We start from the raw sequence: 16165 nt of genomic DNA, 5'->3' as shown, positions 1-16165 counted from the left end.
ACATAATTGCACCCCATGTTTGATATTGTAATGTTGGCTGTATAAATCTGTTACGTATATGTGTTGCTGTCTTACAGGAAAGTGACTCTGAACCTTCGGTACGTTTCTGTTTTTTACAAGCAGATTGTGTGATCCTATTTTTGTGCGTGTGCTTGTGCGCGTGAACGGCACACTCTCCTTTTTAACATAGCTTTATTACTAAAAAATACAGTCTAATGGAACAATCCAATCTTTAATTCCATTCCATTTTGCACTGAACAGCAGCCTCTGATCTTAATTATGTTGCAACTGCTAACTAGGTGACACTTTGCTCTGTATGTTAATCACCCTATATACTGAATAACAACATTTTTATGATTTCAAATAGGCTCACTAGATGACTCTCTAACAGGATTTTTTTTCAGTTGAAACTGTAAAGCATTTTTGACTAAGTCAGAAGACAATAATTACAATAATAAGTATTGCTATCATTACCTCAGCCAGCAATGTAAAAAGGAGGCCGTGTTTTCACCTTGTCTGTCTTAGTGCCCTTCTGTCTATCCACTGGATAATTTTTAATTAATTTTGCAATTTATTTTTTTTTTGGGGGGGGGGGGGGGAACAAGAAGCAATTGTTAAAAAATGCAAATGCAGAATTTTTTAGCTCCATAAAATCTCTGAAGATATATCCTTTAAAAGGTTAAAAGATTTTCAATAAAGTTTTAGAAAGGATTGTTCCCTTGGGTAAGGAAATGAAGACAGATTGTTCTAAGATGCAAAAGAAGGGTTTTTTTTAATTCTTTAAAGTCTGTATCAGAATTTACTATGCCATAACACTGACCACATGGTGTTTCTTTTATGATTAAATTAAATTTAATTATAATTATTCAAATAAAAAGTTGACAGATGTGTTCATTTTCTGAGTGCCAATAGTTCTAAATTGAATCTGTGGTGGAAATATAAATATAATTTCACCTGCTTTGTATTAATTAAGGAATAAATTCATTAATGTTTTAATGCTTATATATTATTGTCAAGATTTAATATCTGTCAATATGAAATGTTTATGACTTTCACATATGTTGAGTTTAATCTTGTTTCCAGTAACAAACACAATAAAACTTATTTATTGAAATTTAAATACATGGAACTTTTTTTCTGTTATTTGATGTGATTTGAATTCCCATTGTTATTTCTTTTAATTGAAATAGAAAGTACTGTAGGTAAATAAGTAACTGTTATTAAAAATCCCTGGCTTCATACATTTTATAAATCCTCAATATAGTCTAAATTCTTCATTTCATCAGCATCTTTTTAGGAGATCTTCTTTTAAAAGGAACAAGTGCCAGTGTATTTTATTTTTCCACGTTTTTTTTTCTTTTCCTGTAGAACTTTCTTAGAGACCTTATTTAATCTATGGCAAACATATTATCAGAGTAATGGAATGAAAATATAAAAACATTTTTATGCTTTTACACCTTCTTAAACATAGAGAAATTCTTTCTGTATATAAATATGAGGAATGTACCGAAGCCGGTATTTGCCAGGTGAGAAAAATATGTTATCTGCTGCTATCAAATAAGTTTCTGGCAGACACCACAAAAATACAAGTTGGTAGCCAAATAATTTTTTTTTCTAGAGGCCACCACAAAAAAATCTGGTAGACTCCAAAAAAAGTTTTATCTTTTATTGCCAAATATGTTTCTGGCAGCTGGCATACAAGCTTCTAGGGGCCATGGCCACCAAAATATTTAACAGCTGTTGAGTAAATATCCGGCAGACACAGGATAATTATGTGGCCACCACCAGAAACCTATGTGATAAAGCTGCCAGATAAGGTAATTTTCTCACCTGGATCGTGCTCGTAAGAGTTCTATAGGAAATTGTTTTGGTGCCTCTAACCAGGATCCTCTGTTTTTAAACAACTAAGATTTGAATTTATGAATGAAAATAGTCAATCAGTGGATTATTTTTTCTTCAAATAAAGAAATTTGCTGAATGTTTTTGCTTTCAGGGGATTAAATGCACATTACTTTATCAACACTTGCATAGTAATAAAACATTTTTTGTTCCAATTGAATATAAGATAGCACCTTTAAGCTTATTTTGAAGTTTTTTAGCTCACCTGAGCCGAAGGCTCAAGTGAGCTTTTCTGATCACATTTTGTCTGTAGTCCGTCTGTCCGTCTGTCCGTCTGTCCGTCCGTCTGTCTGTAAACTTTTCACATTTTCGACTTCTTCTCAAGAACCACTGGGCCAATTTCAACCAAACTTGCCACAAAGTATCCTTGGGTGAAGGGGATTCAAGTTTGTTCAAATGAAGGGCCACGCCCTCTTTCAAGGGGAGATAATAAAGAATTAGTGAAAAATTAATAGCATCTTTTAAAAATCTTCTTCTCAAGAACCACAAAGCCAGGGAAGATGAAACTCATGTGGAAGCATCCTCAGGTAGTGTAGATTCAAGTTTGTTCAAATCATGACCCCCGGGGGTAGGGCGGGGCCACAATGGAGGATCAAAGTTTTACATAGAAATATATGGGGAAAAACCTTTAAAAATCTTCTTCTCAAGAACAGCAAAGCCATGATGAGTCATATTTATATGGAAGCATCCTCAGGTAGTGTAGATTCAAGTTTGTTCAAATCATGACCCCCGGGGGTAGGGCGGGGCCACAATGGAGGATCAAAGTTTTACATAGAAATATATGGGAAAAATCTTTAAAAATCTTCTCCTCAAGAACAGCAAACCCATGATGAGTCATATTTATATGGAAGCATCCTCAGGTAGTGTAGATTCAAGTTTGTTCAAATCATGACCCCTGGGGGTAGGGTGGGGCCCCAAAGGAGGATCAAAGTTTTAGATAGAAATATATGGGAAAAACCTTTAAAAATCTTCTTCTCAAGAACAGCAAAGCCATGATGAGTCATATTTATATGGAAGCATCCTCAGGTAGTGTAGATTCAAGTTTGTTCAAATCATGACCCCCGGGGGTAGGACGGGGCCACAATGGAGGATCAACGTTTTACATAGAAATATATGGGAAAAACCTTTAAAAATCTTCTCCTCAAGAACAGCAAAGCCATGATGAGTCATATTTATATGGAAGCATCCTCAGGTAGTGTAGATTCAAGTTTGTTCAAATCATGACCCCCGGGGGTAGGGCGGGGCCACAATGGAGGATCAAAGTTTTACATAGAAATATATGGGAAAAACCTTTAAAAATCTTCTTCTCAAGAACAGCAAAGCCATGATGAGTCATATTTAAATGGAATCATCCTCAGGTAGTGTAAATTCAAGTTTGTTCAAATCATGACCCCCGGGGGTAGGGCGGGGCCACAATGGAGGATCAACGTTTTACATAGAAATATATGGGAAAAACCTTTAAAAATCTTCTCCTCAAGAACAGCAAACCCATGATGAGTCATATTTATATGGAAGCATCCTCAGGTAGTGTAAATTCAAGTTTGTTCAAATCATGACCCCCGGGGGTAGGGCGGGGCTACAATGGAGGATCAAAGTTTTACATAGAAATATATGGGAAAAATCTTTAAAAATCTTCTCCTCAAGAACAGCAAAGCCATGATGAGTCATATTTATATGGAAGCATCCTCAGGTAGTGTAGATTCAAGTTTGTTCAAATCATGACCCCTGGGGGTAGGGCGGGGCCCCAAAGGAGGATCAAAGTTTTACATAGAAATATATGGGAAAAACCTTTAAAAATCTTCTTCTCAAGAACAGCAAAGCCATGATTGGTCATATTTATATGGAAGCATCCTCAGGTAGTGTAGATTCAAGTTTGTTCAAATCATGACCCCCGGGGGTAGGACGGGGCCACAATGGAGGATCAAAGTTTTACATAGAAATATATAGGAAAAATCTTTAAAAATCTTCTTCTTAATAACAGCAAAGCCCTAATTGATCATATTGATATGGAAGCATCCTAAGGTAGTATAGATTTAAGTATGTCCAAATCATGACCCCCGGGGGTAGGGTGGGGCCCCAAAGGAGGATAAAAGTTTTACATAGAGATATATAGGAAAAATCTTTAAAAATCTTCTTCTCAAGAACAGCAAAGCCCTGATTGATCATATTTATGTGGAAGTATACTCAGGTAGTGTAGATTCAAGTTTGTTCAAATGTTGCCCCCCTGGGGTTGGGTGGGGCCACAATGGAGGATCAAAGTCTGAAATAGAAATAGAAATATATAGGAAGATTTCTTCTGATGAAGAACTGCAAAGCCATGATTAGTCATTTTGATATGGAAGCATCATCAGGTAGTGTAAATTCAATTTTGTTCAAATGATGACCCCCGAGGGTAGGGTGGGGCCCAATAGGGGGATAGAAAATTTTACATAAGAACACATAGAAAAAATATTTCTTCTCAAGAACAGAAAAGCTATGTTTAGTCACATTGATATGGAAGCATCTTCAGGTAGTGTAGATTCAAGTTTGTTCAAATGATGACCCCCGAGAGTAGGACGGGGCCACAATGGAGGATCGAATGTAACATAAGAACATATAGAAAAAATATTTCTTCTCAAGAACAGAAAAGCTATGTTTAGTCATATTGATATGGAAGCATCCTCAGGTAGTGTAGATTCCAGTTTGTTCAAATGATGACCCCTGGGATAGGGAGGAGCCACAAGGGGGGATCAAATTTTTACAAAGGAATATATCAGAAATTTTTTTTAAAATCTTCTCAAGTACAACAAAGCCATTTGTTATTTTGACATGGAAGCATCATCAGGTAGTTTAAAATTCAAGCCCCCCCCCACCCCCCCCCCCCCCCTGGAAACTTTTCAATACTGAACTGATTTGTGCTTTTGCCTATCCACTGTGCTCAGGTGAGCGATGTGGCCCATGGGCCTCTTGTTTGCAGTATGATTGTTAATGGATTGTGTTTGGAATAGTATTAGGGTGCTTTTGATTTGGAATTAGTCTCTTGGTTGTAATGAAGTAGCCTGCAGTGTATTGTTTGAAGAAACCCCTGGACATTCTCTGTCAATAGACAGTCTTCCCTGACAAATAACAGTGAATACTTCATAGTGACAGCTATGTTAAAGTATTGTAACAAATCACTGGTATTGATCTTTTCTCATAAAATCAGAATGAAATGTGCAGATAATGAATTAAAAAGCTCCCAAATTGTAGCTTTTGGCATAATTCTGTTTGTGTGATAAAATCTATTCTAATGGCACTCATCTTTGATGTATCAACCAATTGGATTCTTAATTATGGTATCAGTTCAAAACTAATAAATTGTAACTTTTCATACTTTACACAAGATTGTTTTTAAATGATATTTTCAAACTCTTATATTGCAACTGTAAAAGTCTAAATCAGCTGAACTCATCAAAATTAAAGTTTTTTTTATATACAAATAATTCTCATTTCACATGTTCATAAATATTTGTCATTTGTCCTCAAAAGCTTAGCCATGCAGCCTTACCAATCTGTGAGCAAATTATTGCTGTAAACTTGTTTGGTATCGCACCTGTGACCTGAAGACTATTGGATGTTCTGTCACATGTGATTGCATGGGACATTCACTTGGAGAGGCTAATATCTGCCCCCACAGTGTATTGATTTCATAGCAGTGCCCCGAGGTTTTAATATATACCGTCATTCTCCATGCTGGGTTCTTTCTCCCCATCTTCCCATCATGGTGACTTGACCTTAAATTGAACCTTTTATTTCTTGGTAGGATAATAATTATATTTCCTTAAACCATTTTGATCCTTTAACTATTCTGGTACATGAATGTTTATTAAAACTTCATGAAAAATACTACAATTTAATCTTAAATTAAACCAATGATGAAATTATTTTGTTCTGATGACTGAAATGGTTTTGTGTGTTTGTATGTGTTTGTGGTAGCTAGCATACAATACATGCTGGAAATTTAGAAAGCAATATGAAACTGCTTCAATCAAATAATGTCATAAAGAATAGCATCAAAATAAAAACTTGCTCACTATTCATCAGTTAATAGTGTAGCTGAGCTTTAATTAATTAACAACTAGCTTATTAATTAGTTTCGTATCGCTAGGTTTGCAACTGGGAAATCTTTTGTGAGATGTTAATATTTTCATCAACAAGAAGTAGCCATTGTTTTGATGTCAAACTTTTTTCCAGATATAATAAATGGTTTATTATATATAGATGAAAAACAATGATGTATTGAACTAATGGAGGTATACTCAGATCTTAATTAGCATCTAATTTTCCTGAAAGCTAAATATATATACATGTATTTTTTAATTAAAAAAAACTATTATAATTAATGTTATTAATCTTATAATTTCTAAATGTCTGAAAAATATATATATACCAAAAATTATGATAACAACTGCTGAGTTGAATTCAAGTGAGTTCCAATAGACGATTATATAGGAAAGGTCATTCCTCTTGAATCGTGCACAAATGCCTGGTAATGAACCTCAATTCTTCTGTATGGAAGCTTTTTAAAGTAGAAATACTTAATTCAATAACAAATTATTGGAAAAATTGTATATAATTTAGGAATGTTTTGACAGAACTTTATTGTAACAAAGCCGAAATAATTGATAAATCATCTTAGTTTTCAAATCACTAAAAATAGATAGTTCTACCATAATTTATAATATTTAAGTACTGCAAAGTCTGAGAAGTTATTTTGTAATTTTTTTATAATGGAAAGTTCTTGTACATTTTGTCTCAGAGTTGGATTGCCTGGTGCACTTGATGTTACTTGTTTATAGGTAAAGGTTAAGGCACTTGTTGTTACTTGTTTATAGGTAAAGGTTAAGGCACTTGTTGTTACTTGTTTATAGGTAAAGGTTAAGGCACTTGTTACTTGTTTATAGGTAAAGGTTAAGGCACTTGTTACTTGTTTATAGGTAAAGGTTAAGGCACTTGTTGTCACTTGTTTATAGGTAAAGGTTAAGGCACTTGATGTTACTTGTTTATAAGTAAAGGTTAAGACACTTGTTGTTACTTGTTTATAAGTAAAGGTTAAGGCACTTGTTGTTACTGGTTTATAGGTAAAGGTTAAGGCACTTGTTGTTACTTGTTTATAGGTAAAGGTTAAGGCACTTGTTGTTACTTGTTTATAGGTAAAGGTTAAGGCACTTGTTGTTACTTGTTTATAGGTAAAGGTTAAGGCACTTGTTGTTACTTGTTTATAGGTAAAGGTTAAGGCACTTGATGTTACTTGTTTATAGGTAAAGGTTAAGGCACTTGTTGTTACTTGTTTATAGGTAAAGGTTAAGGCACTTGTTGTTACTTGTTTATAAGTAAAGGTTAAGGTTTGCCTTCTAGTGGTATGTAATCAATACATATATATACAGACTGAACAGAACAAAGATAAATGCAAGTTAGTTGACCGTATATTGAAAATGCAGCATATCTGTTTTAAAAATCTCCTTTACTATAGAGCATCTAAGAGACAAGCTTTATACAGTGTGATTTATGAACATAAGAGTCCTGACACCAAATTGTAAACTTCATATCACAAGGGTCAAGAGTTCCAGTTTCTGAGGTGGGGTTAAGTTACTCACTGTATGAGGACTGAAACTTGTGATAATCAGGTGATAGGGATAACCAGGTGATAGTCAAGGATAACCAGGTGATAGTCAAGGATAACCAGGTGATAGTCAAGGATAATTAGCTGATAGTCAAGGATAATTAGCTGATAGTCAAGGATAACCAGGTGATAGTCAAGTCTAATAAGCTGATAGTCAAAGATAATTAGCTGATAGTCAAGGATAACCAGGTGATAGTCAAGGATAATCAGCTGATAGTCAAGGATAATCAGGTGATAGTCAAGGATGACCAGGTAATAGTCAAGTCTAATTAGCTGATAGGCAAGGATAACCAGATGATAGGCAAGGATTATAACCAGGTGATAGTCAGGGATTAATCAGGTGATAGTCAGGGATTAATCAGGTGATAGTCAAGTATAGGGCTTCTAGTTGTCTCAAATGTTTTAGGCATCCAAAGTACACTCAGTATTCATTTCATGTGCTGTCATTTCCAATCCAAAGATATTGGTGAATACTCAGTTTTCATAATGTAATAAAGATGGCATAAAACATTTCTAGTTGACTAATGTTGTTCAAGAACAAAGAACGCAAATTTTGATTTGATTTAATCTTCAGCACAAAACATCTTACACTCTCAAAGCAGCTCATCAGAACTTTAAATGAACTACAAAAGAAATTTTAAAAAAAATAATCAAATTAAAGACTTCTTTAGTTGCTTAGTAGAATGCTGTAAGAGAATTGCAGTGGGAGCTAGTTGATTAGTTTTTTTTTTTCTAAAAACGTTATTATACTGATAAATTTACAGAACTATTTCACATTGACAAAGAGCTCTGTGCTATACATTTATTTTCCTGTTCTAATGTATGTTGTAGTAATACAGTTATATTTACTTGCTGTAAAAGCTTTTCTTTATTGCAGCAAACCTTTATGAGACATCATTGGGTCCACAGAAGGAGACAGGAGGGCAAGTGTAAGCAGTGTGGAAAGGTAATTGTCCATGGATCAATTTGTTAAATGAACTAAACCTCTAGGAGAATGTACTATAGTACCATTATACAGAGAGAATAGAAGCATATTCTGTGCTTTCATTTCAGAATTATTTATGAAATGATATACAAGTATATACTTTCTGTTCACTCAGTACTTGCTTATTTGTGCCCTCTGCTTGCTCAACATTCACTTAATGCTCACTGGTTTGTGGTCTTAGTTAACTCAACATTTACTTGTTTGTGCTCTCAATTTGATCATTTTTCCCCTCTTTTTTATGATAATTACTTTTACAAGTAGATAAAACACCTGTACAACTATAATTCTACAGGGGTAATCAGAATTTTGTTGTATTTTCCACCATGTTTGCAAAATCTGAGCAAAAGAGAGCACAAATAAAAGAATGCTAAGCATATGAGAGCACAAAAAAGTGAATGCCTAGCAAATGGATAGCACAAATCTATGAATGCTGCTGAGTAAACAGAGAGCACAGACCTGTGAATGCTGATGAACAGAGAGCACAACTAAGTGAGTGCTGAGCAAACAGCACAAATAAGTGAATTCTAAGTGAACTACAAACTATGAATACTCTGTAAAAGCAGTAACCACTGAGCAAACACTGAAAATAGTAATATAATATTATCACTAAAAAATATTTACAATTAATGGATTAAGATATATTAGGGGAAAACTAAGTAGAATTGTTTACCAATATAAATCCTATTTTAATTAATGGGGGAAAAAAAGAATCGAAAGTCATTTCCATTTAGTTTAATCAGAAATATTGGTGAAGGCTATAAGAGATGAAATTATGTACTCATACATTGAACCTTGGTGAGGCTGTCATAGTTCCTGTGATTTTTAATAATGTCCATAATCTGATTAGCAAATGATGCCCTGAAATTCTGAGACCTTGATAAGAATTTTTCAATTTAATATGGGATATTGCTAGTACCCAATATTTTACAAATTAGGTCCCAGAAATGCCAGTCCTGACTTTTATATCTCTATATTTGTGCGAGTTAAACTAAAGCTATCAAATCATAGTGGTTGGTTCGGATAGAATTAAACGTGATAAAAAAAAAGAGGAAAATTTCTTGTTTGTTTGAAGGACACATTACAAAAGATTGAAAACTATACACTCTAGAGTAGACTGTACACAAAGCAATAAAGGAATTTTATTGCAAGATTATACAATATTGGGTCAAACACAATTTCAAGCTGCCCCAGTAATCATCCTTTTGTGATGTTGGTTCTAGTACGTTGACACATATTCTACTGTTATAAAATACGAACACTTCAAAAAGGAAATACCTAATAACTCCGCAGAGATCAATAGTCAAGCCAGAAATCCAGTCACGAGTTAAACAATTAAAACAATGGATCGTCATAGATTTAAGGTGTGCTTAGGGTTACAGCCCTAATTAATAGGTGCAATTATGTTGCAGGTAAACAGATTTTTACATAAATCGTAAACTACTTCACAATTCGGAACATTTAAAAACCTGGCGGTACTTAAAGAATGCATATTGTTTTTCTAACACCTACGTGATTGGAAAGTTTCATAATTTGAATTGATTTATATTTGCTAGGATAGTCTCCTCTGAAAAATTTGTGTTTATCTCATACTGTATCAAATATTGTAGGTGACTTAATAAACTTCCTGGTATCGACAAAGTTAAATAATAATTTAATAACAGTTGGAAATTGGTTCAAGAGCCATCGTCATATTTGTTTATGTATTGGCTGCTGTGGTTGTTAAACTGCCTACGGGTTTTTTCACTAGCATGACTAGTGACAAAAACTCACCCAATGCCATGTTATCTGTAGTAGAAAATGCACCAGTATTAATATTAAAAGAATTTTTTTTTTAAATCTTCCGTAAATGATGTTCAATATTGAATTTCTCCTGTCACAAGATTTAAACATGCTCATTGATTTTAATTTTTGTTTTACAGTCGTTCCAGCAGAGATTTGCATTCCAAAGCAAGGTATCATTTAGAATTTTTCTCATTAATCTCGCACAACATCAGAATCATTTCCATCACGTCTTTGATTGAAATGAAATTTTTTTTTATCCTGCATGTCTTCAGGTACATGTGACAATATCTAAGTTAACAAGTTCATGAATAGGGCAATATAAAATGAGACATGACTGAAATTCATACATAGATACACGTATCATCAGTGCTCAATATCTATTATTGCAAGAAAATGCATTTCCGCAAAAATGTCCTCTTTTTCATTTGCTGAAAGAACTGCCTCTCATTAAGAAGTTATGAATGAAATTCTTCCTTGGTTTTTCTGAGGGCGTTTGGTTGGTTAAAAAAAGATATATTCATTTTGATACAAAAAATGGTATAATTATTGAAAAATCTCTGTATCTTGAGAAGTCATTTGGAATTATCCACAGGTAAAGCAATGCACATCAAATTTGTTCAAATAATGGCCCCTGGGGGTAGGATGGGGCCAGAATAGGGGATCAAATTTAAACATGGGAATATATAGGAAAAATATTTAAAAATCTTCTATTTAAGAAACATGATTAGTATATATTAATATGCAAGCATTCTCAAGTAGTGCAGATCAAAGTTTGTTCAAATCATGGCCCCTAGGGGTAGGATCGAGCAACAGATAGGGGATCAAAGTTAAACATTGCATAATTTCACAAAAAGCAACACTTGTGATAAAGGATACTCACTTTTATTCTTATTGCTGATTACAGAAATACATTTAAAAGCTGGTCTTGATGAAAGAACATTTGAGAATTCATATTCTCTTGATTAGTTGTCTACAAGTCATTTCATGCTATCAAGTACTAGTAAGATAAGGAATCTACTTTATCCATTTCGCAAAAATGATGTCCTCAAAAATTTTGACAGATATTTTAAGATATATTTCAGCATTTCAAATATTGTACTACTTTTTCTGAGTATAGATTTGTGAAACTGATATTGATAAAATAATAGAAATGTTTCATTTTTGTGATCGAGATGTGTGTAGAATTCAGACAGATTACTTCCCTATTGAATGCTATTAAGTACACAAATGACAAGAATATGCACATGTCTTCAATACATAGACAATTTAATATAGTAATGAACAGTTTTGTATGTTATGAAGGCATGAATTTCCTAGTTTTTATGTTGAAATTTCACATAGGCCGGTTGAAAGTTGATTCAGTGGTATATTGATAGGACCATTTTGTGCATAAGAATTAGAACCTGTCTTATTAGATACATTTTTATTTTAGCAACATAATATGCCACATTGTTTTCCCCCAGAGATGTGTACGCACCAGTGTGTGTGTTTGACAGACTCAATTATTTGTTTCTTCTTTTTGTTATTAAGAATCTGATACTCAGTGAAAGTATGGTTTTCTGAAGTAGTTCGATAATTCAGCATTATTATTTTTTAACCAGGTCAGATGTACTACATCCTTTAACCATTTTGTATGATTTTTTTTTCCGACATAGATATAATATAGGCCACACCTTTATAATTACCTCCTGGAGAAATGACTTAACATTGAAATGAAAGTAATAAAGATATAAGTTTAATATTGCAGGGATGATCAAGATAATGCTACCACAAATTTATGAGTTTCATTTTGCCTTCTGTAATACCAATACAGAGTGTCCTTATCCTCATTACTTGGTACAGGAATACTTAAAGTGCAAGGGAAAGGTTGTTAAGGAACTTATTTATTTCAGGATACAAGATTCAAGGTCAAATCAGAAAATGCAAAAAGTTCTATGTTGTATTTGTAAGATGCATATTTCCAGTTTTAAGTCCCCTATGGTGAAACTAAATGGGATTGTCTCTGTATCTCTACATCTGTCTGCATTTCTTTTGTCCTTTTGTCTGTTAGTCTATCTGTTTCAATTGGATTTCTAGATTCTTTTCTAGACACTTGTATATATTAAATTGATTTTTGGTATACATAGGTCTAATTCGATGAGTTATTAGATCAAATTCATATTTCATTCATGTAAGGGGGTCCATATAGGGGATGCAGTATTGACAATTATGCAGTTCTTTCAGAATACTTGTTCTTATCTTTTATGTAATGTTCTGTTGAATCATAGATACTTGTATTAAAATTCTTAAGTATTTTATTTTGTTTTTTGCAGGAAATAATTGCCATCAGCTGTTCATGGTGTAAGGCAGCCTATCACAACAAGGTGTCATGCTTCATGATGCAGCACATAGAGGAGCAGTGTACACTGGGTGCCCATCAGAGCATCATTGTTCCACCATCATGGATCATAAAACTTCCAAAAAAAGTATGCAGCATTTCTCCAATCTTGTGTTCATGTGCTGTTCCCTAGAACTGTCATTGATAGATTCGATACTGATGTATTGTGGATTTAAATTCTTTTCATACAATATTGATATTTTGTTTTTAGTATCAATACATTTCTCATTGTTTTTTTTTTCTTTTTCAGTGGTAAAGAGCTTATTGTTTATAGGTTTTGGGCTTTTGTTTCTTTTTTTTTTGGGGGGGGGGGGGGGGGGTTATTGTTTCAACATTTTATAAAAAGAGATGCAAATTTAAAACAGAATTGGGAAATAAAAATTCTTTAAGATTATTTTTTGGTTCTGATTATTTTTCTGCATATTGTCTTCACAAATCTTAGCCTTATTTTTTGCCTTATTTTTTGAAGTGTGAAGGACCGATTTATTGTATTTGAACAAGAAAATTATAAAATCATTTTTTTTACGCAAGTTCGAATGACCTCATCTATTAGTTTACTGTCAGATGACGCTTCAAACAGAAACCTTTATTGAATCTATGCTAAGGAAAAGAGTGCAAAAACTGATATATGGTCAAAAGACACAAACTTTAAATTAAAAAAAAAAAAAATGAAAGTAGTATGACAATTTTTCTACAAATATAAAAAGTAATTGTAACGCATTTTGAAAATTGTGATCTTTTCATAATCATTGCATACATACACACTATTGGGATGCATAAGGTTTTCATAACTGATTCAGTGTTAAACTTGGCTTCTGGATTTGTCAGTTTAATTTGGACCTGTTTTATTCAAATTATGGTATGGCTCTTAATTCGCTCTTGAGTACATCTGGGAGGACAAATAAAGAATTCTGTAGACATGTTTTTTTTGTTAGATTTCTTTATGTGTATTTCAAGTTTTGACTCTAAATAGGACAAAAAAATGTTTGAATAGATAATCAAGTCAAAAATAAATATTTTATTAATGTTTGAAATATGTGTCACGTAACACATGACAGACATATAACGTAACATGACAGACGTATGATAAAACGTGACATGATTAAATTACATTTCTGATGCTTAGCAATACAAATGATCTGTAAAAAATAAAATTAAACAATTCTTTAAACAATGCAAAAATTGTTTTCACTCTTACGTAGAAGAAAAAAGATTTTTAAGCTACTTTTGATGCACAAACTGATGATCGTAACACTGACAGACTCCTTTACTTACCCAGCCAAATAAACCATAAACTTTCATTGTTTTATCAAAAAGATAATGTTGCCGTAAGAAATGGACATTATTCAAATTTTGATTCCTTATAGATTTTAAATTTGATTTTTCAAAAAATAAATCTCTGCTATACACTTTGTAACATACAAAATTTCCACCATGTCTGTCATTTTACGATATCTCTTGAGCAATACCTGTTTGAAACGAGCCAATAAAATTTATCATTCAAAGCTTATCTTTTATTCTTGGAAACTATAATACACAAGACATTATTATTTATGAAATAACTAATGAAATTCAAAAAAATTAATTATTTCATATAGATCAAACCTATATCGTAACATGTACGGATGCATATAACCCTGACAGACTCGTTTTAAAAACTGCAAGAAAACAACTACAAAATGGTATTGTTTAAGTTATAAAGACAAATTTTGCCTTATGATACACTAATATTCTTAAATAAAAATACTTTTTGGTTTAATTCACTGAACGTATAAATCTGAATGCACCCGTTTGATTCACGTAGCATGAACAGACATTCGTTTTGTCCGTCACCGTTACGATAGTATTCAGGCAATGTCTGTCAATCTGTACGTTATGTAAGAAATGTCAAATTTTAAGTGTTTATATAGTGATGAAGAGCTTGCAAGTTCATTTTTTTTTTTTTTTTAAATCCAAAATACACCTACTAGCTGACAATATTTGATGATATGTGTTTAAAATTTAGGATAAAGACAACTTATATTTTCATGAACGTAACATACTTTGTGTAATGTAACACTTGACAGACAAACGTTCGTGGCTTCTCCGGCTCTCTCTGTAGCTCTTCTTATCGAAATGTAAACACATTTGCATAGAACACTGGAGAAAATTTAAATATTCATAACCTTTAAGTCAAATGTATAAGAAGAAGCATCTCCGAGCTCCATTCTTGAAATAGAACGTAACTCCCACTTGCCCTGACAGACACAGGAAGCATCCCACAGATTTGTTAATTTCTAAGCACACATGCTTTTCTGTTGAATCTGCGATCACTTAATTGATAAACAGGTGAATTTTCTATCGGTAGACAAGAAAGATAAAATAGTATGCATAAACAATGGCCCATTTTATAACAATGTACCCGGTGTATTGAGTCTGACAGACGTTACGTTCAAAATATGAGAAGAAATAAATTCCAATTTTTCTTTTATTTTAGACATAATGTGCATTAAAATACTTTTGTATGGTAATTTTATCCTTCCTAAACAGTAGTGAATGAAGATATTCTGTGTACAAGGTATTATCGCCGTATATTTGACTTTTATTTTGACATGGTTGAAAATGTCCCCCTACACACGCATAATTCTAGTGGAATTATCAAATTCATTTCAAGAAAAAAAGTAAGTTGATGAAAAAATCTGCTTATTTTATCTTTTTTATATATTTGCAATATACTTTTCAGTAAAAAACATTTCTTATTTCAATTTTTTAAATAATTTATTTTATATTCCTCTTGTTAAAATCATAGGTCAAGATGTACTCAAGAGCGAATTTAGAGCCGTATAAGGTCTCCAGCACAATGAAAATGGCAACAATGGGGAAGTTTCTAAATTCAAGAAATTCATAAATTTGACCCCCATCTTTCAGTACTATATCAGTAGTTTGATCTTTACATGTTGTATATTTTATACTGATATATATTTTTTTTGCAGGGGTCTTTCAAATCATCATTGCGAAAAAAGAGGCGAGCCTCTATAAAACGGAAGAAAGGCAAGGAAGAAAATCGTCCATTCATAATCAAGCCCATTCCCTCCCCCCTTCTTAAGCCACTTCTAGTTTTCATTAATCCCAAAAGTGGTGGAAACCAAGGGGCCAAACTCATGCACAAGTTTTGTTGGTGGTTGAACCCTCGACAGGTGTTTGACTTGTCACACGGAGGACCACGACCAGGGTATGATATGGAAATGTTTGTGTGATAATATACTGTGAACCAACTACTTTTTTCTGTGTGGTATTAACTTACACTATGTATGTGGTCACAAATTTTTTGCGTCCCAACGTACTTAATTAAGAATATTGAAGCCATATAGAGGCAATTAATCTAAGAAATCCATGTAATTTTCTACCCACGGATTAAACAGAAATTTGATTCTGCAGAATTTTGACCCAATGGTAAAAAGTATGTTTACAGTTTTATTTCCAACTTATATTCATGATGAGT

General features: G+C 33.0%; 1 protein-coding gene across 2 annotated transcripts in view; it reads left to right on the top strand.

The window, feature by feature from the left end:
- The window catches only part of LOC133185426 (diacylglycerol kinase zeta-like), a 66476-nt gene that overhangs the window by 22933 nt on the left and 27378 nt on the right, over positions 1-16165 (top strand). The window contains exons 6-10 of one of the 2 annotated variants that reach the window (XM_061320621.1): positions 78-98; positions 8418-8486; positions 10445-10477; positions 12620-12772; positions 15657-15895. In XM_061320621.1, coding sequence (XP_061176605.1) covers positions 78-98; positions 8418-8486; positions 10445-10477; positions 12620-12772; positions 15657-15895 — 515 coding nt within the window. The remainder of the gene's footprint in view (positions 1-77; positions 99-8417; positions 8487-10444; positions 10478-12619; positions 12773-15656; positions 15896-16165) is intronic. The other variant, XM_061320623.1, reaches the window with a different exon arrangement.

Source organism: Saccostrea echinata, unplaced genomic scaffold (assembly GCF_033153115.1).
Source record: "Saccostrea echinata isolate AGI-Se365-2 ecotype Australia unplaced genomic scaffold, CSIRO_AGI_Sech_v1 ptg000012l, whole genome shotgun sequence".
In the NCBI taxonomy this organism is placed as follows: Eukaryota; Metazoa; Mollusca; class Bivalvia; order Ostreida; family Ostreidae; genus Saccostrea; species Saccostrea echinata.
This window is presented reverse-complemented; position numbering and strand designations above follow the sequence as displayed.